The following is a 25,030-nucleotide window of genomic DNA, read 5'->3' as shown; positions in this document are numbered from 1 at the left end:
GACTCCATGCTACTGTAAACAAGTATAAAAGTTGCTGAAAGTAATTTAGTCCTTGTCACCCAATCTAATGCTTTGAAGGTGATCATCCATTCTATACTTCTTGATGTACAATCAATATCTAAGATAAAACATACTATAAGTATAAAAAAACTTTCAGAAAATAATTGATGCTAAGTGATATGGGGCTACACAAATTGAAAGCTACCTATGAAAAGCATTGATTATTTTAGAGTTAGTTTACTGCTCATGTGAAACAATACCTTGAAAGCAGACATCAAAGAACACTGACTGAGTTGATCAGGAAAGGCATCAAAAACCAGAGGTAAGAACACATATTGGGCATTGGAAACTGACAGAGAGTGAGTCCTGTACTACTTCACTACATACCTATTCAACTAAGCACTGAAACTGTTTGGCCTTCAATCCCCAACTCTCCCCATCCCCTTCCAATCTTGCTTAACACATAATGCTAAGGAGCTTACATTAAGTATATATATATATATATATATATATATATATATATATATATATATATATATATAAAATTATTGAATAGGTATAAACAGAACCTCCAGCAAGTTGATTGAACAAATAGAAGCTTAACATATTGAATCTCTTCTCTCTTAAAATGAATATGTTGATGAAAGCAGTTTGTCCTTATGAGCTTAACAATTTTTCTGGAAAAATAAAAGCATTTCCTGACAAGAAAAAACCATAAGTTCAGTTCTGGATTTTAGGACCCCTTGTATATTTTTTAATCTTCACCTGGAGATTAAGTTTTTTTTAAATATCTTTTTATTGATTTCAGAGAGAAAGGGAGAGGGAGACAGATAGAACGATATAGAAATAAACATTGATGTGAAAACCATCAGTCAGTTGCCACCCATTTGTACCCTGACCAGCAATTGAATGTGCAAACTTTGGTGTACAGAAGGATAATTTAACCAACTGAGCCACCTGGCCAGGGCAGACACTTTGTATTTTTTGAAGGTATCATCTAGTAGTTCTCCTTCCTTCCTAAATTCTGGCATGGAAGTGCCCAGGACCTTCCTAATTTGACTAGGGTCATTGTATCAGGAGGTGCTATAGTTCTTGAGATAGAAATAAAAAGCTATTGTTACAAATAATGAATAATAAAAATAAATTTTCAAGGACCTATTGAGTGGACATGAGCATTGATAATATGGTTGAGTAGAATAGAAGTAAATGAGGTATACCAAATAAGAACTGTTGAAAATAGTCTCTAAGGAGTCTACAAAGTTAGATCGGATTGCGCATACCTCAGAGTGTGCCAATATGACCCATTGGGTCACAGTGTATATTTATCTTAAAATTTTATATTGCTTACATTTTATAACATAGATAGTATATTAATACAATAGAATGTATGCTCCATCCTGTATAATGGCACATGAGCTACACACACACACACACACACACACACACACACACACACACACTTTTCACCAATAGCGTTTTTATAACCAAATATTTTAAATAGTCTGCTCAGTAAATTTAATATCCAGGGACATAACATTTAGTATCAAAGTTGTTACTAGTGATTGACTTAGGGAATCAATAACCATTTGTCAGAGAATAAACAAATGAGAACAGAAATGTAACAGATCCAAGAAACAGGGGGAAATAACCAAAGTACTGTTACCAATGTGCCCCTGCCAACCAAAGGAGTGGAAATTAAAGTAAAACAAAATGTTCATCATCCTCTTTCTCTGGACTGAGATGCTACCACACATCCCCTTGAAAACAGGAACCCATTTCAAGACATATTATGCACACATCATAACAGTAATGAAGAAAGGCTGCAGTTCTCTCATTTCCCTCCCCATATAATTTTTATTAAAAATGGCAGGCACTTCTCTATATATTACAGCTGAAAACATGTACTGTCCCAAAAATGAGAGTGGAAATATCTTGAGCTCCAATTCCTGGAATTTCATTTATTCAGGAATAATCTTTCTCTCTTTGTAATAGTGGCTTAATGATTTCACAGGGTCATCCAAAAGTCAGTATGCTTTGAAAGTGTTTCTCCAAAATAAAATAACATCTATGAAAATTATTGAAGTAAAGAATAAATATATACATTGTTAAACTTATTTTTGGAGAATAGGAATAAGTATAATTATAATTTTATTAAATTAAACATTTTAATATATTGGTATTATACTTAGGCATCTCTCAAATATCTTTGCTAATAACAAATAGTGATTATCTCTCATCCATTTCAGCAATACTAGTATATAAGTGTATTTTATTTCAATTTTAAGATGTTTTTAAATTTTTCATCTTTTATTCGTATAGAAAAATGATACTAAAAAAAAAAAAAAAAAAAAAAAAAGAAAAATGATACTAGTTTTCATTCTTTGAAACTAGAGAGAAACTAAGGTACTTGAAATCTAAGGAAACAATATACTTTAGAGGGCAATTTTCCAATGCAATCAATTTTTAAAATGCATCTGCCTGGAAAAATGCTCAATTTTTCAAAATTGCTACCAGTAAGAAATCTAAAATTTAGATGCTGAGAGAGTGCATTAAATGTCTCTCTTTGTCCAAAATTTGATCTACCTGTTAGGTCTGACATATAAAAATGGTAATTAATCTGAGAGAAAGATTTCATCAGGACACTCTTTTTCTGTGCTGTTCAAGTCATTCTGAACACGAGAGACACCACAGGACCAATCACAAAATGCTTTAAAATTGTGTCCTATGAGGAAGAGAAAGGAAATGAACTGTCAGCCTGCAGAAACAAGATTTTTTTTTAAGTTTTCAATCATCTAAATCAGAAAGCAACCTTGAGACTTAACAAAACAGGGGAAAAAATTCTTTGCAAAATGATGGTAACAAGTGATTAGGCAATCTCACTGCTAGCAAAGGGGGAAATGTTAAACACTTTCAGATTAATGCCCTCAGAACAATATTTATACATGGTACCTAATACTATTTAATAGCCATCAAATAACCCACTCTACCTAAGAAAAGGCAGACACGAAATAAGCCATCAGAATCTAAAGGTACTGGGAGCTCATTAGAATGCATTTCAGCCCAATCTCATGTGTTCCATCAGCCAACCTCCAGCCTCAGCCTGAGCAGTTTCTATTTTTAACCCACAAATAGATTGTCATTTCCACTTTCATTGTAAATGATAGAAGATGAAGCTGTGATTTATTTGGTAGCGAATAGAAAATTGTTGTTGCAGACAGGCTGCTTCAAAGAAACCGCTCAGATGGCCTGCAGTTCCGGGAGGCAGCTGGGCTGGCGGTCAGGTGGCAAGGAACGTGGAAATAAAAGTGGAGTAATTCTCCTTAAGTAGTGGAGCAATTCAAAGATGTCAGACGTTTTCTTCTTCTTTCATGATCCTGCTTTTACATGGAATTTTTTGCTAAAGGATTTAGATACCAAGAACATGAAGTAATCTCCATTTCACTATAGAACGAAATAATAATCCCTCATTCACGACATTTTGTGAATACTTATCCTCAGTGGAAACCAGCAAATTACAATTCAATTTAACAACATATGCTAACTGATGAATTTGCCCCTACGCATCCAAAATTAGACCCTAAGTTAGTAAAGACTGAGGTTCATGTAGCAAGTCCAACAAAGACATTTTACCGGTGATGTGTGAGGATTTAAAAACAGAGACCTTCCAAGACCTCTCAAGCCAAAGAGACAAAATGATTCAATATTTTTAAGCTACATTAAATACACATGTTACTGTTAGCATTTTCATACTTAGATTAGAGCCAAATGAATGAATAGTTAAATCAGTTTGCATTTGATTCTGCCAGAAAGCTACCCTGACAGTGTCTAAAAGAAAAGCTAATTCTAAACCCCATGGTGGTCAAACTGCACAAAGGTTTACTTAGCAGCAGCAAACTGATGCAATTCACTTGGCAGATATGAGGATAATTTAGAAAAGTGAAGCTTTCCTTTTAAAAAAAAAAAATCTATCAACATAAAATTGGGAACTATTATTTCTTGAGGAACAAAATTATATATTCATAAAGTGGGTAATAGTTGATCCAGTTTTGGGGAGGGGAAAAGTTAACAAAGAAAACAGGAAGAAATGACAAGAATGAAGTTCAGAAGCTTGAAGAGGCTGTGTCAGTGTCTCCGGAGGAAAGAGGGTTTGTGTAGGAAGAGCTGATGGAAATACAATCAGATTAGTGTCTGAGTAGAGAAGCATAAGTGACACTGAGTGATCTATGATGTCTACAGTGCTTGAACTCCATAAGGTCTGTGATCTTCTCAGCAAAAATGAAGTTACTGTACCAGTGTGAATTCTCAGGACAATAAATTGGGCTATCCCCTTTTGTTGTATTTAACTTTCATTGACAGAACATTAACTTCTTAGTAGCAGCTTACTTGAGGCTGACTTTTTTTAAAATATATTTTATTGATTTTTTACAGAGAGGAAGGGATAGAGATAGAGAGCTGGAAACATCGATGAGAGAGAGTCACCGATCAGCTGCCTCTTGCACACCCCCCACTGGGGATATGCCCCAACCAAGGTACATGCCCCTGACCAGAATCGAACCTGAGACCCTTCAGTTCACAGGCCGACGCTCTATCCACTGAGCCAAACCGGTTTCTGCAAGGCTAACTTTTTAACTCTATCCATTTTTACACTGATTTTCTTTCTGGCTTCTTATATTTTAAATTATGATTTTTTTGAAATAAAGGGGGAAAATCTCTAATTTCTATGTCATATGGGAATTTTAAAAAACAATTGGAAGCTTCTCTGGAGTGGCCTTAAATCAGTTCCTTTGGCCTTCTATAACAAACAAAGCAAGCACACAAGTCAGAGCATAGATGGAGACACTGCCTCAACCATTTTTCTGGAAAGTGATATACCTTTGTTGGTTAGTTATTAACAGTAACCAGATGGAGAATTATACTGTCTCCCCAGAAAACTAATGGAAACAACCTCTGGTATTTGTCTCTGAGTTTTTCTTGCTGATGAACGTTCTAACACAACCTTAAAGGCTGAAATTATCCTGGTATTTCTGCATAAAACAGTTAATAGGCACTACTGTCTATAATGTAATTGGTAAACTCACCTTAATTACTGTATTTTGCTTTATATTCTTTGCAACATGCTTCACAAACAAACTATCCAGAATTCCAAGGCCATTATATTAATATATACAGTTGAAATTCAGCTTGCCAGCCTTTAGCACAATAACTTCCAGTTTGGACCTTTGCAATGTATGAAGGCCTCTACAGATGCCAGGGCGTGACATTTAAAAACAAACAACAAGCTGCATAATGCTGGTATTTTAGAATTGGGACACATTTCTCCTCCCTTTTTATTTCCTTAAGAGATAATGCACCAGATTTCAAGAATAGAAATAACTGTTGAGCTGGCATAAGACTGCAAGTTATCTTATAGTGTTATTTTTCCCTGAAATAAGATATTACTATCCAGATAATCTTTTAATTTTAAAATGAAACATGTATTTCATTAGGATAATCTAATATTTCCTGAATGAAGAAAAAGTCTGCTTAATTAGCTACACATTTAACAGGGGGAAAAAAGAAAGAATAACTTTTCTGGTGATTTTATAGAAATTAAGTTATTCAAAGAACATCACTATTGAAAAGGTCGTTGGTGTATCAGTGGTGTAATGTTCATAGAGTGTCATATTTAATTATCTTCTATAAAATAACTTTCCTCAATAGATTTTGGGAAAGGAAACAGTACAAATGATGCTGAAGATTCTGGAGACACCATAAGAAATTATCAAAGTTCCAAAAAACACACCGAAGAGAAAAAAAGCAGATCTTCATCTTTCATCTCCTCCATTGATGATGAACAAAAGCCTCTCTTCTCAGGAATAGTAGATTCCCCGCCAGGCATAGGGAAAGCAACTGGGCTCAATTTTAAAGAAATAGTGCCCACATCAGGAAGAATTCACATAGATAAAAGAAGTCATTCTTGCAAAGGTAATTGAGTTTCTCAAGAATCAGGTTGTCTGTCTTTGGTGCTCATCATAAAATGACGATTTTTCACAAATAACTGTACTAGCACATGTTTCTCTAATCTTTTGCTATTTCATAACATATTTGCAAAGAGTTCAAATCTCAGATCATCTACAAATCATTTGTACCATTCTGGAATAGTGGTAATTATTCCCAAGCATGAGAGGGGTTTTTTTGTTTGTTTTGTTTTTTATGACCAGTCAGACTTAATGTAATGACATGTAGAACCCTGATGGCTTATAGCATGAAAGGCCAATGCAATAACACTACAATGAGGGCCAAAAAATTCTATTTACTGGGAATTATGAGAAAATGAGTGAAATGCTTCTAAATAAAGTATTTTCTTGATCCAACTCATTTGAATATATTTATTTAACATCTCCACCAAAAGAAATCCCCAAATATATGGGTTTTGCTGCAGAAAATATGCATGAGAAAGGTAATAATAAATTCAAATCTGATGCTAAAGAATGGGAAATTTAGAAAAACTTGAAGACTATCACTTGGAAGAACAATTAACTTAAAATAACCAGAGCTAAATTTACAGGTCTTTTTATAATAGATTTATCTATTAAGTGGGTGCAAAAATAGGTGTGGTTCAGATTACTTGGGTTCCATTTATAACTCTGTCACTTGTTCCCATTTAGACTTAGGATAAGTGACTAACAGACCCCACTAAAATTCAGTTTGCACATCTTTAAAGCAGGAATAATATTTCCTAAGTAACTAATGGTTAACAAGATAACAAGCATAAATTATCTATTCTGAAATACAATCCCCAATTAGGTTTAGTATATTCTCACAGGTTTTATTTTTCTAACCCTTTAATCGTTGAATATATCCCTATATATGTAAAAATATCAATCGCATAGCACAAAGTCAAAAGAATATAACAGAAATAAGGTAAAAATGGGATGTTCTCAGACTGGCAGAATAGCAAAATTATGGGACAAAGTAAATATTATCTATCAGTGTCACCATTATTTGCAGTGACTATATTTGACAATAAAAGTTTTATTTAGGCTTTACATTTTTCCACTGCTACTTTCCCTATCTTATCAAATCAACTTTTGCCATGATCCCACATTGAAGAAAGCTAAGAATATGTTCTCTGGACACTTTAAAATCTTGATGAAGTGGATGAAAATAGTACCTCATTTATCACAATAGAAAAAATGGAATATTAAATGTCATTACCAAATGCCTCATTTTATTTATGAAAATGAATTTTAGGAAGTGCTAAAAAGAGAAAAGGGTTGTATTGTGGAAGTCAAAAGTTCTGAAGAGCTTACTGAACCATCTCTACTATCCCCAAAAGTCAGCTTAATGTGGGCCTGACTTTTAAAAAAAACACACTGTGTTTTGATTTTTACCACTTGATTTTGAGCCTTACTTGACAAGTTGTTGAAGATATATTTGGGGGATTTTATTCAACTTTATAATAGCTCTGCTGACAGTGAATTCTCATGCCCTTCATCTTATGTTTTTCTTTGCTACTTCTTCCAGTTATTTTTAATTATTCTACATGCACAATAAGATAGTATTCCAACAAATAATTTTAATATCTGTAAGTTTTTAATTTTCAAAAATTTATAATGCAATCTTTATTCAAATAGTAAATAACTACTTTGAAAATGTATAGTTAAATATGCCTGTCAATTGAATAAACACAATTGACATTGTATAACATCAGTGTGACACAGTTAACCTAGATAGTTAATATGATTAACAAATAAAGAATTATTAAACCATTGCAAATTTCATTCCCTAATGATTATTTAAGGTGAAGTAATACGGGATGTTTGAGAATTTGAATAACATGTAGGGTGCACCTGTAACTGCTGCAGTTTGAATCATTAACTCCCTACAATCTTTAGATTTTTCATTAGTAGGAAATTTTTCTCACTCACATTCCTGGCATTTGTCCTGCAAAGCACCTTTCAGGCAAAACTAAAATGAAACAAACAAGCAGAAAAAGAAACAGACTCTGATCATACTTAGATTGAGGTCAAAAGTTGACTCTAGGAAAAATGTGTATACAGAGAAAAGTGAAAATTTACTTTGTTTATCCATTTCCAGGAATGTGTCTTGCAACTATAGCAACATTTTCCAAGGCAACCGAGTGCAGATTATTTTTAAAGCTATATTTAGAAAGATGTTCATTTTTATTAAGACCCTAAGCAGGATTTCCCTCTTGAACTCCTTTTTTTAAAAAATATTGCTTCTAAAACAGGCATGCCATATATACATTATTATTAAGGTATAATAATACAAAGAGTACATTATTATTAAGGAAGTCTTTAAGTTTACATTTTATTTGTTTCTTCTAAGTGACATAATCAGTGTTTTGTTTTGTTTTTCCTTTGAACATTGAAGAAAAATATAATACTGCATAACATATTCCATGTAATACATCATTGTTCTTTAAATATCAATTTCTTATATATGACTTAAGAATGAGAGACCTGTTAAGCATAGGCAGAAATTCTGTACACTTTCTTGGCACAAAACTTCTAAGCAAAATTTGTAACTTCTTTCTATCAGTTCTTATTATTTTTTTAAAAAAAAACCTTAAGTTAAACAGCTAGCGAGCAGCCAGACAGAGATAAATATTCAGAACACAGACCATTAACATCTGTGTTCTGAATGTTTGTCTGACATTGCTACTCCAAAATTGAAAACTTAGTCCATTGGACATTAGATTTTTGCTATTTTTATTTTAAGTAGTGACATATCTGTGAAAAATAAGGCATACTTTTCACTGAAAATCTTCTGATATATTAGTTAAAACTCCAGGAATTTTGTATTTTTAAAATTATATTTTTATTTATTTCAGAGAGGAAGGAAAAGAGAGAGCGAGAGAAACAGCAATGATGAAAGAGAATCATTGATCAGCTGCCTCCTGCACACTACCCCTATTGGGGATCTAGCCTGCAATTCAGGCATGTGCTCTGACCAGGAATCAAGCCATGACCTCCTGGTTCATAGGTTGATACTCAACCACTGAGCCATACCAGCGGGGCGGGAATTTTATATTTTTATGCTTATTTTCATTTTGTGGAGTTTAGTAAATTATATACTGTTGCTTTTAAAAAACAAAACAAAACACCAGGATTCCAGAGGCTAAGGAAGCCTTAATCATGAAAAACCATTCTGGAAATCACAGCATGCTCTCTGAGGTGTGCTACCTATTTCAATAGAACAGGCAACCCTAACCTGAGATTTTTCCAAAGCTGTTTTGAGTATACTAATCCCTTTGTTATAGCTTCAGCCAATTGAAGCAGAAATTGTAGGAAATTGTAGGCACCTTATTAGAGAAAGCTCTGTGTATTCAGTAATAAAAGGATAGTGATAGAAAAATCATGAAAAAAAGAATATAGGACTTTTGTCTGCTACTTGGAGAAAGGTAAGCGTTTGAGCTATCTGGCAGTATTTTGGAGAAACTGTAAGAAAGGAAGGGATTTTGCGAAGTCCTACACATTCTGTTCCCTATTTCTAAAATTATAGCTAATCCGTACCAAATCAGTTACTTTTCATCTATTTTTTAATCAGCCAAGGATATAAATTCCTTAACTTGACATAACTTATGCAGAGTTTAATCATAGTTCCCTGTCAAAAAAAAAAAAGTCTATAAAACCAAAATTACGACCTCTAATTCAAATCTGTTGCAATGTGAAAATTAAAATCTGCTTTAGATCATCTTTCCCTCCTATCAGTTCTCCCAGTGAGGAAGAAATGTTGCTCCTTCTTTACCTGTAAAATGAACTCCCAATTCCACTAGTATTTTTTCATGAGTTTTATTTTCTACCTTTTTCTTAAATATATTTTTATTGATTTCAGATAGGAAGGGAGAGAGAGAAACATCAGTGATGAGAGGGAACCATGGATCGGCTGCCTCCTGCACAGCCCCTACTGGGGATCGAGCCCGCAACCCAGGCATGTGCCCCGGACTGGAATCGAACCTGGACCCATCAGTCACAGGCTGACACTCTATCCATTGAGCCAAATGAGCTGAGCTATTTTCTAACATTTTAGTCATTTTAAGCCTTCTCTAAGGTATGTAAAATGTAGAGGGTAAGAAATCATAGCAAAGGTCATCTAAAGCAAAAAATTAGGAAAAACTATATTTGTGCTTAGATATTGACAACTTTTAAGTACAGATTGTAGAAGAAACAATAAATTAAAAGAAGCTCAGAAAACAAATCTCTGTATGAAAAATGCCCAAAAGTTTGGTAAGTTGGATTTCTCAGGATCAGGGCCAATGTCTTCTTTATCTTTGTTTCCTCTGCATTCAGCAGAATGGCACATAATATACACAGAACATTTGAAGAGGACGTGAATAGATTGGTGATATGTGTTCAAGTTTAGTAACATAAAAATATTCTAAATACAAGAGACACAGAAAACCTATTGGGAGTTGATGTGACTATTAAGGGACAGGGCAGAAGGAGCCACAAGGAGACCAAGAGATTTAAAAGGGTGTTATGGGACTAGAGGACCTTTACTTAATGTTTCCATCATTTATGGCTCATTATTTCTTGGCTTGACATTGAGTTGGGTAGGCCTAAAGGAATTCCCTTGAATATCAACTCTTGCTGATGGCTCCTCTCTTGGGCCCACTCTGAATCGAGAAGTGTGCAAACTGTCCTGTGGTAAAGAGCCCTAAAATCTTAAACCCAAGTGTGAAGCACTACAAACAAATGGTGCTGTTTCTTCCCAAACATAGAAGCACAAAATAGCTGCTCTACAATCAGCTTTGGGTTGGCCATCCCTGTTTACTCTTAGCACAAACAGAAGGCAAAGTTGTATTTAAGATTAAAAACTGGATACCTGTTTTTAATCATCTGGACATGGATGAGAGGGGTGGCAAGCAGGGTCAGGGAGAGCTAGCAATTGGTTGTGGTCCCTGGAGAGGTCCCTGAGTCACTCTGGATCTCTGAATTTGGGTTAAACTTTAAGATCCCTTCCTGCTAGTATTGTGGGTATCTCTATATTACCAATGCCAATGGGCACATCAAGAAGTTGACTTCTATCTTGCTATTTCCCACAGATATCTCTGCCACAAGAAGCTGGGAGCAAGAAAATGCCCAGACTCAGGCCGATGAGTCTAGTCACTCAGCACCTCAGCAAACTGCCTGGGGGATCTCTGAAACTGAAAGTGACCTCACTTATGGGGAAGTGGAGCAAAGATTGGATTTGCTTCAAGAACAACTCAACAGGTATAAGCAATGTCAGGGCAAAGAGGATATAAACCAAGCCCTTCCTTGGGTCTAGCTTTACTTCTTGTAAGTAACAAATTCCTTGTGCCACAATCTCATATTTTTCTTCTACATTTACTGACTTAAAATAAGACCAGAAGTTGACAGAATTATTAATCTGTGTTGCAAAGAGCATTTATTTAGAACACTTCAAACTTCAGGCAGAGTAAATCCTACTTTTTCGTTACTTGCCATAAAACTAGTATATCACCCACACCAACTGCTTAAGGAAATGTTTCATATTTAGCTTATTGACAAATACCCTTCCTCTTTTAATCCTTCTTTTATACTTTTTGGTTGTTTCCGGTAAGTTGATTATATGTTATGATATGTTTTTAAAAGCATCAACAAAATTATTTAAACATTTACTTAGCCAACTTGTTTAAAATTGAAAATCTCAAAGAGTTGAAGTCCATATCTTCTCCATTTTTTAAAATCTTTGATCTATACTTTTTTTAAATGAGGAATTAATTTAGGTTTTGGGAAGGATGGAACTCTTTAACACAAATCTCAATGGATTTTTAAAAATTAAACTGGTTAATAAGACTCAGGGAAAAAATGAATGAATGAGTATGATATAGCTACTGTAGTTGTGATTCATGTGGGACTTTATACTGTTTTATACATAGACTCCAAGTATATCACCAGGCAAGGCATTCTAGGGGTAACAAATGGAAAGCTTCATGAATGAAACGCAGTGTTTTCAGGGAGACTAGGAGACCTCCTTTCTTGGCATCTTGAAGGAAAGATTTCAATCAAAAGACAAACTGTAGCAAAGTAAGAATTTATTGGCCACAGCAAAAAATAAACTTAGGACAGTGAAACAAGCCAGGGCATAGAAGGAGTAACGGGAGAGACTAGGCTGGGCTGCTTTGGCTCACTGAGAAGTCAGAGAAAAGAGGGCCTTGGAGACAGGCTGAGGGGGTTAGACCAGGACAAGCTACCACTGCCTATTGCTCCCCTGGTTGCAGGGGTGGCGATTGTCCTGCCCTTGGGAAGTATAAGGCCCATGAAATGATTTGGTTTGGCACCTACCAGGGCATTAGGAGTAAGTTATTTAAATGTTTGACCAAATATAGCAGGCTAATGTTTAAGTTGATAATTTTGTATGGCCCTGGAATGACGTTATAAATATCAAAATGGCTCTTGGCAGAAAAAAGTTTCCCCTTCCCTGCCTCAGAAGAAAGAGGGGGGAAGAGATGGCACAGGCATACTTCTCTAGGGGAGAGCAAGCCCCAGGCCCTTTATCCTGAGCACATGTTTCTCTCTTTTGCAGGTGGAATTTTTAAAAGAGGGTGGGGAAAAGGGAGAGAGATCAACCAAAGGACTTGTAAGCATGCATATAAGCCTAACCAATGGACACATACAACAGGGGGTGAGGGCATGAGTAGGAGGGATGGGGAGGGGGGAGGGCAGGTAAAGGACACATATGTAACACCTTAATCAATAAATAAATAAAGTCAAATAAAAACTCTTAAGGAGGGCCTCAGGGGAGTGTCTCGGTAAACTATTCATTAGCTTTCTAGGTTTGCTCTTTCAGGGTCTTCACTGACTGGTTGGTGCCAAGACAAGGCGTCATTAGTCAGTGTAGCTGGTCTTAAGACAGCCAGGGCATCACTTGTCTGGTTTTGCTACTTTTCTGGGCCTGGAGCTGAAATACAACCGAGGCCTAGATGTTGTCTTTAGAGAGGAAGAAAGCATGCTGGACTCTAAGTCGCATGACCAGCAATATGCCGGGGAGGAAAGGTTATTCTGGAGACAAGATTCTTGTTTTCCAGTTTTGCCCCTTGCTAAGCATCCGGGGCAAAACTGCAGTGGTGAGTTTCTGCACCTGGCCCATCATCCTCACTCTACTCATTTCTGTCTAACTGCCCATAGCAACAGGATTTACTAAAGCAATTTAAAACACACAATGAGAGATGAGAAGAGCCAGGTGCAGTAAGTAACATATTTCTATGAAGCACAGTACCTGGATCCTGATTTACCCAATGTTCCCATCTGTATCATCAGCCTTCCTGAGGATGGTGTGGTTACTTGGCCCAGAGTTGAAGTTTGCACAAAGGGTTCCACAGAACAACAACAACAACAAAAATCCCCTGTGCCAATGACACACACTTGCTCTATCACAGGGATATAAGGCCCAGTGTCTTATATGTAATTAGCCTGCTGGCAAAGTATATGTGAAACCAGAATGAACCTATACTTTGCATCACCAATGGGTGATCCAATTTGGGGTTGGAAGTGTCTACCCAAAGATAACATGAAAATAATTTGTTCTTTCCATCTTTTTCTATGTATCAGCTACACTCTGCTTTGCTACATCATATTTCTGTTCTATGTTTGGCATGTTTTACAGGTTACTTGCATACTGCCTAAATTTAATACATTTATGAATTCTGCCCATGTCTAATTGCTAATTACTTATACATTAACTATATTTAAAACATCCTCTAAGTTTTGCCTCTGATATACATGTTATTTGCATACTTACTATCAGATTAGTATTTCTTATGTGCTTTATCCATTGTGTTCATTGTTTGCATTGCTTTTTAAAATTTTTATGCTAGAATCAGTTTCAAACAGTATAGTAAATACATTAAATCATGTGTGCACACACATATACATTACCATAAAATTAAATTGATTTTAAAATAGCCTGGTGCTGAGGTCCATATCTCATTTCAAAGTGTCAAGTTAACTTTTGAGAAATTAAAACAGATTATCATTTACTTAGAGTCAGTAATTCCTAATTAAAGTGTAAGAACTTATCATAATAATTTTTATTGGATAGAGAAGTACATTTAGTTACTTAATACATTTATGTTTTTCTCTCCCTGCTATATATGCCAAGCCACTTTGATATTTTATCTATAAAATATGTAAGACTGTATACCATATACAGAATTGATGTGTGTGGCATGAACTTGAACATCTATTCTTATGACTGAGAGAAAATAACCGCCCATTTATTTACTGCCAAGACATAAGTACATATTCAATTTGTTTAGTAAATAAAAATGTGAGTGAATGAAAGGATGAATCACAGAGCTAGCAGTGAGTTCTTTAGCACAATACTTGCAAAGTACTTGTAATTAAGTTATCCTGAAGTAATAATAACTCTTCTACTTAACTGCTTACAGGGTGACTGGATCAAGCCATTTAAATCTCTTCAGATCCTTTGACTCTAATTTGCAATGCCATTGTAAAGACTAAGACAGTACATGTGCAAATTATATTTGTTATAAAAAATAAAAGGTGCAGGACTTGCTCTTAGGCAAAATTTGATTAACAATGGCCTTCAATCTATTATTGCTATACATGTAATTCTGTGTTTCTTCATTTGACTTTTCTTCAGAACTGAAGTTGATAGGTCACCTTAGTTACCTTATCATGTAAACCAATTGTTGTGGTTAACATTGTCAAAGATTATTAAAACATTTGTTTTTAATATATCCCATGGCTGAAAGTATAAAATTTTAAAGATAATATATCTAGGATCCATTGGATTTGCAACTGCCATCCTAGCTAATAAAAGAGAAACATGCAAATTGCCCGTACCTCTGCAACGCCCACAAGCCATGCCCACCAGCCAATCAGGGGTGACCATGCAAATTAACCCAACAAATATGGCAGCAGCCACAGAGCTGGAGCAAGCAGGAGGCTTGGGTTGCCCCAGCTATGGAGGTAGCCAAGTTTGCAGCCCACCCTGACCTGCCCTGGCCTCCACTCAAGGCTACAAAGTTTCAATTATAGAAGATAAATAAATCCCAGATACCAGGGCCTCCACTTGGGTTGCCATGGGCATGACCAGCCTGAAAACCACCACAGGCCCCTCGCCCAGGCCACCCCACACCCCAAGGGAACCTCCACCCTGATCCTGGACATCCTTCAGGGAAACCAGCCAGCCCCCACACATGTACCAGGCCTCTATCCTATCTAATAAAAGAGTAATATGCTGATCATCACTTTAACACACGAGATGGTTGCCCCATGTTGTCAAAGATAGCTGCCTCCATGTGGACACAGATGGCCACCACAAGATGGCCAGCAGGAAAGGGCAGTTGGGAGGGACCAGGACTGCAAGGGAGGGCAGTTGGGGTGATCAAACCTCAGGGGAGGGCAGTTAAGGGTGACCAGGCCAGCAGAGGAAGGAAGTTGGGGGCAACTGGGCTTCAGGGAAGGTCAGTTGGAGAGGACCCAGGCCTGCAGGGGAGAGCAGTTATGGGGGACCAAGCCTGCAGGTGAGGGCCATTGGGGGACCAGGCCTGCAGGGAAGGGCAGTTAGGGGCAATCAAGCTGGCAGGGAAGCAGTTAGGCATCAATCAGGCTGGTAGAGGAGTGGATGGGTGGTGATCAGGCTGGTAGGAAGAAGCAGTTAGGGGCAATCAGGAAGGCAGGCAGGCGAGCATTTGGGAGCCAACAGTCCTGGATTGTGAGAGAGATGTCTGACTGCCCAGTAGGATCGGACCTAAATGGGCAGTCAGACATCCCTCGAGGGGTCCCAAATTGGAGAGGGTGCAGGCTGGGCTGAGGGACACACACCCCATGCATGAATTTCATGCACTGGGCTGCCTCTAGTTAGTAATAATCATTGTTATTTTCTTACACTATAATAATAATTATTGCTATTACTACTATTATTATTATTATTAGAAACTTTTCCACAGCAAAAAAACAATTAAATGTTTTGACATATTCCTAGCACCTGCATGTCCTTAGACATATTTTTTTTCCTTTGACTAACTTCTTTCTATTTCTGAATATTTTCACAAATACTTTATTGCCTAACTCAGCTTAGCCCCTTTGAAACCTAAAACATAAAATCCAAAATATTACCTTTTTACTATACTGCTATCTCCAACACCTCTTTCTTCCACTTTACTCTAGAAGGCAGAAGCAATTTTGCAGAGGGCAACCCAATTTGGTCTTTAACTTTCTAGAGTTGATGTATCCCACTTAGCTTCAGCATTCTGTTCAAATATAGAACCATGAATTTCTACCCCCATTTGTCCCATCCAAATGCACATATTAAGAACATAATCAATGAAAGCAAACTTAAATGTTCTATCTTCAATTGTTTTTGCTGCTGTTGCTTTTCTGCTTTAATGGCCAATTAAACTATATTTGCGGTGAAGGTCCGTATAAGACATGTTCTTATATACTTATATATTATGCCTGTAGATAAGCTACATATTTAGGGAAATCATTAACACTTGATGTCAAAGCATTGCTTGTCAAACGTTACGGTGCTTGTAAAACACCTGGGATCCTTTTAAAATGCAGATTCTAAGTCAATAGTTCTGGAAATTCACATTCTAACTAGCTCCCAGCTTTGTCCACACTTTGAGTGGGGAGGCCCCAGAGAGTAAAGCTTTTAATAATTATTTTATCCCTTGCAGAACACCCAGAGCAATTTATCTGTTGTCTTCATTATAGTATTGAGCACTTGTATCACCTACTGTTATGGCTTTCTATGCACTTCCTTCATTTTTCTACCCTAGATAGTCAGCTCCAGTAGGCGCCCCAGATCAGAGTCCTGTTCTTTTGTCATCATGTCCTTTCTACTCTTTCGTCCTTAACACAGTGCCTGATGCATTGTGAGTCTTTGAATAAGTGGATGAAAACATTCATTTTACACAGCAGTGCAGCTTTGCTGATGAGGGAAATAAAAATAAATTTTCCTCTACTCTGAGTTCTTAGCGGAGACCCCTGTAATAAAAGACAAGTTAACAAGGGAGAAACAAACATATGTTTAGTAACATGTATACCTCATGTGTATTTGGGAAATATCCAGGAAAAATGAATAACTTCCAAGGTGGCTTAGAATTTAAGATTAAATACAGTTTTAAAATAGAGCAAGGGGGAGGGGGGTGTAGACCTCTTAGAGGAGAGTGAATGTTTTTTAGGAAAGATGAACAGACCAGAGGAAAAGAGATGGAAGATATCTCTAGTTTGTGACAAAGCTTGCCTGGGTGTAGAACTTCTAGTCTCCTCTCCTGTGACAAGAGTCAGTCTTCCCTAGTAGCTAAAACTCCCAGGGAGGGGATTCGTGACAAGTGACTTTATTTGGGGGAAACTGCAGATAATGGGGGTTCAGAGAAAGCCTCTCCCTGCATTTGCTATTTTTCAAGTGCCTGCAGCTCAAAATAATCAATATACCAACGTGACATATTTTGGGGTGGCATATTATGATACCCCTCACTGACAAAAAAAAAAAAAAAAAAAAAAAGTTTTAAAACTGGGTTGTTCTTTTCTGTTTTAAAGGCCAAGCTAGACTTTTAAAAATTGTTATACCTCCTGAGTAAAGCAGATTATTTTGTCTCAGTAGAAGAGTCTTTTCCAATGAAGCCAGTATACCCTAGACATAAGACATGAAAATATAATCCATGCATAATAAGAAATTCTTCACTAATGCTCCCCTTCATTGGATGTCTTACTTGGACTTCCCAGCCTCCAGAATTGTGAGAAATAAATATTTGCTGTAGCTAAGCCACCATTCTATGGTATTTTTGTCCAGGCTGATATAACAAAAATACCATAGAATGGTGGCTTAGCTACAGCAAATATTTATTTCTCACAATTCTGGAGGCTGGGAAGTCCAAGATCAAGGTGTCAGAAGATTCTGTTTCTAGTGAGAGCTTGGTTCCTGGTTCACAGATGATTGTCTTCTCCCTGTGGCCTCACATTTAGAAAAAGGAAAGAAGCTCTTTGGATTTTTTAAAGGCATTAATCCCATTCATGAGGGCTCTACCCTTATGATGTAATCACCTCCCAAAGGCACCCATCTTAATACTATCGCACTGGGGGTTGGAGCTTCAACATATGAATGGGGCCAGAGGGGATGGGGGCAATATTTAACCACTGCATTGAACTACCCAAAATATCAGATTATCACCAGTTAATGAAACAAAACCAAGTATTAAAAATCACTGCAGGAAGGGACTACCATCTTGACAGAGCCTAAGTGATATCTCAGAAGGGGATTTTAGAAGTAGGATATTGATAGGATTTTAGAGTCTGGTCCTTTCAAGATAGGGAACTGATTGGAAATAGCCAAAGTTCATGACATAATAGCCAGAATTGTTGGACACATTGAGGGAAGGCTCTTGATGCAAGCCTACATAAAAAAGAAACCTGTTTGATAAGCACATTTGAAAGTGAGGTGAGTCCATTCATGGCACCATGTTTCAATCAGTAAAACTCCACATTCCAATAGAGTTTTTCCTCCAAGGATCGATTCAAATAGATAGAATCCATGGTATAGAGATCTTGTTTCTGAGACCATGGTGCTTAATGAAGGTTTCACATGACTCAGAAATATCACCATAATTTTTGACTGTCTATCAGGGCTTGAATCCTCCTTAGTGGTGAGGTTTTTATTGCATGCTCCATTTCCAAATCCTTTTAAATTTAATGTAATAAACATGTGTAAGCCACTTGGTAAATATTAAATGTTGTTAGTGATAGGACAAATTTTTACAGAAATATTTACAATGAAGACTGAATGAAAACTTTTCTTTGGAGGCTCAGAAGAGAGAGAAATAAATTCTGAGTGAGTCAGATAAGGGAAGATTTTTGGTTGCAGATTAAATTTGAGCTGGACCTTGAGGAGTGAAAACAAAATGATGTACAACAATAAAATAACTAGTCTACCCAATTTAGTTGACACCAATAAAAAATTAAATCAATCCTATAGGTAACAAGTAGATAAATAAACTAGTTGATGGCTCAATTTTTCTTTTTTCAATGTGAGCTTCTGTCATTCACAAGGCAGAATCATGAATAATTTATAACTATTGGTTTAGAAGATAATAAGCTATATTTTTTCTATATTTTGTACAGAATAATGTTTCTCAGAAGAAAGATTTGCAGTATCAATGAATATTGAGTTAAAAAGAAACAATATTTCCTCATGTTTTTCAGGTTTATTCTGTTCCCTTTCAAATCAAATGCTAAGTTCTCTTCAATAATTATAGAATGTATATAATTGAGCAAAATTAGTTTTATGATTTTAATATTTTTGTAAGGCTTAGCTTTCCTTTGCATCTTTCATTTAGAGACAAGTCAGTAAAGAGTTAAGAGAACTGAATTGTCTAAAGAGGCATATGGTCCAAATTTTATGTTCTTATGCCCACATAATTCCTTTTTTTAAAAGGTGTTAACACATGCAAAGGAGGGGAATCAGCCCTATTGTATTTTGTATTTTCCCTTGAATTTTAATTTAAAATGAGAACAAAATTAACAAGCCAGTTGGCTACTTTGAGCTCTGGGTAAAAAAATGATCTGAATGGTATTTTGCAAGTCAGATGGATTACAGAAGCAAGTAAACTTTTACATTGATTTGTCTCATAAATGTCAAAGGGCCTGAACTTAGACTGGAAAGGAATTTAACATTAACAGTACTTCGCATTACAGAAAGACTATATTAATGAATAATATACAACCCTTGATGTGAATAGGAGGTAGGCAAAGTAAAATAAAGGTAATATAAATTTGAAACAAATAAGAAATTATCCAGCTGTTATCACTATGAAAGAAATGTGCTAACCATGCTCTGGCCAGTGTGGCTCAGTTGGTTGGGCGCCCTCCCATGCACCAAAGGGTTGCCAGTTCCATTCCTGGTCAGGGCACATGCCTGGGTTGTAGACTCGATCCTCAGTAGGGGGCATGTGGGAGGCAGCTGATTGGGATGTTATGCTCTCCCATAGATTTTTTTTTTCTATCTCTCTCTTTTCCTCTCCCTTCTTCTCCCTCTAAAAATCAATTTTAAAATATTTTTTAAAATAAAATAAAAAATGAAATGTGCTACCCAAATCTCTATTTTTATAGAGTAGATAGACTTTCACAAGAAACTGAGCAAAGCCTGATTAAAAAGAAAAGACAATTATTGATTAAAAATAGATTCTCAGTGTGTTTTACACTTTGAAAACAATAAAGCTTTGTCGTGAAAATGTAATACAAAGAACATTGTAAAAATATAGTCTATTCCATTCAGCTGTTTTCCTGATAAGATCTTATTAAATAAGCAGGAAAGCAATGGTCTTTATCAGAACCATTAGTGAGACAGGAAGCTAGCAACAGCCAGGAGAGAATCTCCGTGCTCCCTCTCCTGTTCTTCTTGTTTAAAGCAGGCTCATAATTCTGTTTGTTGGTGGTTGTTTTGTTTGGGCGGCAAAATTATGCTCAGGGACTGATTTTTGTCTTTGCCAGCAATTTATTTAATAAAGGTTTGCCTAGGGAATTATAATTTCACAAGAGAATAGCATATAAGATAATACCTCTTAATAAACCAAATAAGGAACATATTCCACAGCAATGCTAGATTAATTGCATTAGTGTCCCAGGTAAAAAGGAGGAGGAATAAAAGAAATAAACTCCAAATATAGATGAGGAACCTTTGATACAAGTAGGCAGTTGGGAGAGGCACTTGGCCAACCAAGAGCTGACATCCACAGCGGCCAGCACAGAAACAAGAGGGCCCTGTTGCTAGAGCACATTGCTAGGGAGCAGAGACACCAGTGCTGATAGACACTCAGAGCTGCTTCCGGAGTTATGGCAGGGCCTCTGCATGGCTTTGACCCGCCCACAAGGAGTGCCTTCTCTTCCTGAGGCTGCTGCACTCTTGAGCTGCACTGCTGACCATCTCCTTGGCCACAGTAGGAGCAAATGCCTCAAGATCTTTGAGAGCTGTTTTGGCCAGCAAGGTGTCAGCTTGCCCAGACCAGAACACTGGGATTGTCCCCACAAACTCTCAGTATTTATAGCTTAAATATCCCCTTGCCATCATTGCTTCTCTACATGTCATCAATGACAACAGAAGAGATGGATTTTCCTCACACAATTTCTTTCTTTTTTTTAAATACATTTTATTGATTTTTTACAGAGAGAAAGGGAGAGAGATAGAGAGCTAGAAACGTCGATGAGAGAGAAACATCGACCAGCTGCTTCCTGCACACCCCCCACCGGGGACGTGCCCGCAACCAACTTACATGCCCTTGACTGGAATCAAACCTGGGACCTTTCAGTCCGCAGACTGAAGCTCTACCGCTGAGCCAAACCGGTTTCAGCTTCCTCACACAATTTCATTCTCATGTCAAAACAACTTAATTTTTACAACTTTGTCTTTGTTATAAACAGGTGGATCAAATTCACTTATGTCATTAAAAAGTTGGATTTAAAATCATATTAAACCAATGCACAGTAGTGGTGCTGAAATTTTCTCATATTCTTTTTAATGATCAACTATTTAGGGACTGTCTTTCCCCCTTTCTGTCTGTCCTGCAGACTTGAATCCCAAATGACTGCAGACATCCAGACCATCTTACAATTGCTGCAGAAACAAACCACGGTGGTCCCCCCAGCCTACAGCATGGTGACTGCAGGAGCGGAGTATCAGAGACCCACCATCCACCTGATGAAAGCCAGTCATCTGAGAGCATCTATCAAGACGGATCGAAGTTTTAGTCCTTCCTCACAAGTGAGTGTGGATAGGGTAGAAAGGTGTGTTCTAGGGACCACCTGAATCAAAGCCGCCTGGGATGCTGCAGAAAACGCAGATTCTCATTTTACTCCGTTCTGGGAATGGACTCTGTAATCCACATTTTACACATCTCCACACCTCCACCCCACCCCCCTTGCTATTCCCTGCTATTTTTAGGCCCATTAAAGTTTGATAACATTGGACCTAGAAGATTCATTTTAAAATATATATATATTTTTTTAAGAAAAATTTTTTTTCAAGGGTCAATCTACTTAAGGGTGTATATGGCAGAGCTTTGAAAGCTAAGGTAGCCCTGATCCTAAAAGCTCTTCAGTGACCAGATGAATTATTGGACAGGGTCTCAGGAAGGAAGTGGAAGAAAAATAGCAGCTGGACACAGAAGACCTGAGGCTCAAGAGCAGCCAAATTAGTAATCGTAAATATCTGTACCCTACCATCACCAAAGATCTCTAAACCTTTTCTTCCCCTGGAGAATGGGAAGAGGAGTCCCTCATCTTGCCTCTGAAGCCCTCCAAATTAGCCCCTCTGAATTATGTTAATTTGAAAGTCAAATTCCCTTGGAATTCTATTTTGGAAATCATTCTTAGTTAACTTAAGCACTATGGCCAAATTGCATCTAAGAATGGTGATTTAAATAAGGGTGAACAGAACAATCGTGTAAACTTTCTTTAAAGTTTGGGGATTTAGTGCAAAATATTCTGGGAAATGAAATAATGACATAAGAAACACCCAACCCTATAGAGAATTTTTAAGAGTTTATTTTAGCCAAACTGACAACATATGTCAAGGAGCAAGATCTCAAATGCTCCAGGAATAACAGTTTTGCAGCTTCATTTGTGCATTTAAAATTAAGGAGGAAAGGTAGGAACATTCCATGGAGGCAGGAGAAAGCAAGGTCAGGTCGGGATTGGAGTACAGGATAGTTAACAACATTATGTGCTCTATTGAGGATGGTCATGTTTCATTTCAAAGGTAAGCTAACCTAGATACACAGAAGTAACGGACAAGCCAAAGACAAACCTTTTACTAAAGACGTGATATGCCCAATTACCACAGGGTGAATTTAGAATCAGAATCACCCAATGAGATTATGGAACTGGACAATCAAGGGTCCATGCTCCCTGTCACTACTTGAGCCAATGAAGCAGAGACAGGGTTGAATCAGACATGAGCGTTTATTCCATTAATGCCAGCAGTATGGGAGAGCAGCAGGTCATCCACAGAAATCTGCTCTGCACCCCACCATAAACCAGCTGCTAATAATGGATAGAAGGACAAAGATTACATGGGGAAGTAGGCAAAAGGCATGCCCACTGGGTCTGGTGATTTGCAAAGGCCTATGGGTATGCAAAGGCTGGGGGTCTTCAAAGGGCTGCTTCAAAGGGCTGGCCATTCTGGTTTCTGCAACAAGGTGGTTCATCTTTCCATGCTAATAGGCAGCTCCTGATGGAGAGGATGGACTGCATTTCCAGGTGAGCTCCAGCCAGGTTAGAATGTCCCTTCTTCAATCAGAATAAAGCAATCACGGGTAACAGAGCATGATTAATATTTCTTACAATTAGAGTTGGTCCCCAGTATTCTATGTCTGCCCCTATCAGTTACTTTACATAGAAACCTCCTCCCACCTTTTCTTTTCTTTTTTTCTTTTTTTAACAGAAACAAGATTAGTAACAGGAGGAAATGTGCAAATGGAAAATAATGCAATCTTTCTAAAATATGGAAGTACAAATTAATTTATCCCTAGTTGTGAATGATTAGGAAACATGCAAAACCACAAGCTTTGTTCTTTGCTTTCAGTGGATTTAGACAATATTTTCTGAGCAGGGATGGATGATTTTTCTTCCTTTTTTCTTTTCTCTCCTCACAAATGACCCACATTTCCTATCCCAGTTCTGTCTTGAATTTTGAGTTAAAACTCAACTGAAAAATTCGTGTGGGTCATTTGTGTAATGAAAAAATAAAAAATAAATAAATTCTGTTCTGACTTCAGAGTAAAACTAAAGTTCTTGGAATGATTGTTCAGGATTACCTAAACCCTTTGTTCGGCAAATTGTGGCTCTCAAGCCACATGTGGCTCTTTGGCCCCTTGAATATGGCTCTTCCACAAAATACCACAGCCTTGGCGAGTCTATTTTAAAGGTGGCATTAGAACAAGTTTAAGTTTAAAAAACTTGGCTCCCAAAAGAAATTTCAATCATTGTACTGTTGATATTTGGCTCTGTTGACTAATGAGTTTGCTGACCACTGACCTAATCTCACACCTAACTTGCAATGTCTTGACCCACCTTTGGGAGGGAAAGGTTGGCTAGTATTACTAATTAAATACAGATGGGGTTGGGGGGGGAGAGGGGGGGAGAACATACTTAGATTTCATGAGTATAATTTTAGGATTCTGTCCAAATAAATTATAAAAATATGTTTTCTTTTCTTTCTATCAGTGCCCTGAATTTCTGGACCTTGACAAATCTAAACTCAAATCCAAAGAATCGCTCTCAAGTGGTGTGCATCTGAACACAGCTTCGGAAGACAACTTGCCTTCACGTTTAAAACAAGACAGTGAGCTCTCCCTAGAGCTTCCCTGGAGGCAAAGAAAAACCTACCTTCATCCAATTAGGCATCCTTCTTTAACAGAGTCCTCCCCCAGCACTGCAGGAATCTTGGGTCTTCATAGGCATGTTTCTGATCCTGGTCTTCCGGGGAAATAATCATTTTGTACTATTTATTCCACATACAATGTAAGTGCTTTTAATGGCTGTTTTCCTTTTTGTATTTAAATCCTCTCTACTTGACTCAGGGGCTCAAAGGTACCATTATATGCAAAAGTACTGTATATTTTCCTAAACTGAAGCTTGTGTGGTAAAATTGAGCAGTTAGGTTGTAAATATACGTATGAACTCTTTTGTTCCAAATGTTAAAACTGCCAGCATCTCAAGGCACCTTATTTTTTATTTTTATTTTTTAAATCATGTGCATGTTAGGAAACTTCAATTTCTCTTGCATGGAGACTCCTGTTTCCTGCTTTTACTAAATCAGTACTTTGTTATGAAAATGCCTTCAATTAGAAACCAACGGATAAAATTTGTTCACGGATGCAACTCAGATGATCCTCAACTCAAGGAAGTTCAAGGAGGAAAAAGGGAACTTAGTCACTTTTGAGAACTGATATTCGTAGTTAATTACATTCATTCCACCCCATACTGACAAAAAAATAAAAATTAAAAAATGCAGTTTTAGAGTTAGAGATCTCTGACTATATACTAGTACTAAATGC

At 37.0% G+C, this 25,030-nt stretch overlaps 1 protein-coding gene across 6 annotated transcripts in view; it reads left to right on the top strand.

The window, feature by feature from the left end:
• Positions 1 to 24,468, top strand: part of KCNH7 (potassium voltage-gated channel subfamily H member 7) — a 397,831-nt gene extending 373,363 nt beyond the window's left edge. For all 6 annotated transcript variants that reach the window (XM_084891929.1, XM_084891928.1, XM_084891930.1 and 3 more), the window contains 4 exons: positions 5,701 to 5,964; positions 11,051 to 11,219; positions 21,543 to 21,735; positions 24,198 to 24,468. In XM_084891929.1, the coding sequence (XP_084748055.1) occupies positions 5,701 to 5,964; positions 11,051 to 11,219; positions 21,543 to 21,735; positions 24,198 to 24,464 (893 nt within the window). In that variant the 3' untranslated portion in view covers positions 24,465 to 24,468. The remainder of the gene's footprint in view (positions 1 to 5,700; positions 5,965 to 11,050; positions 11,220 to 21,542; positions 21,736 to 24,197) is intronic.
• Positions 24,469 to 25,030: the final 562 nt, after the last annotated feature.

The sequence above is a fragment of the Pipistrellus hanaki genome (assembly GCF_964339955.1).
Source record: "Pipistrellus hanaki genome assembly, chromosome: 8".
Taxonomy (NCBI): domain Eukaryota; kingdom Metazoa; phylum Chordata; class Mammalia; order Chiroptera; family Vespertilionidae; genus Pipistrellus; species Pipistrellus hanaki.
Note: the sequence above shows the minus strand (reverse complement) of the source record. Positions and strands in the feature narration are given on the sequence as shown.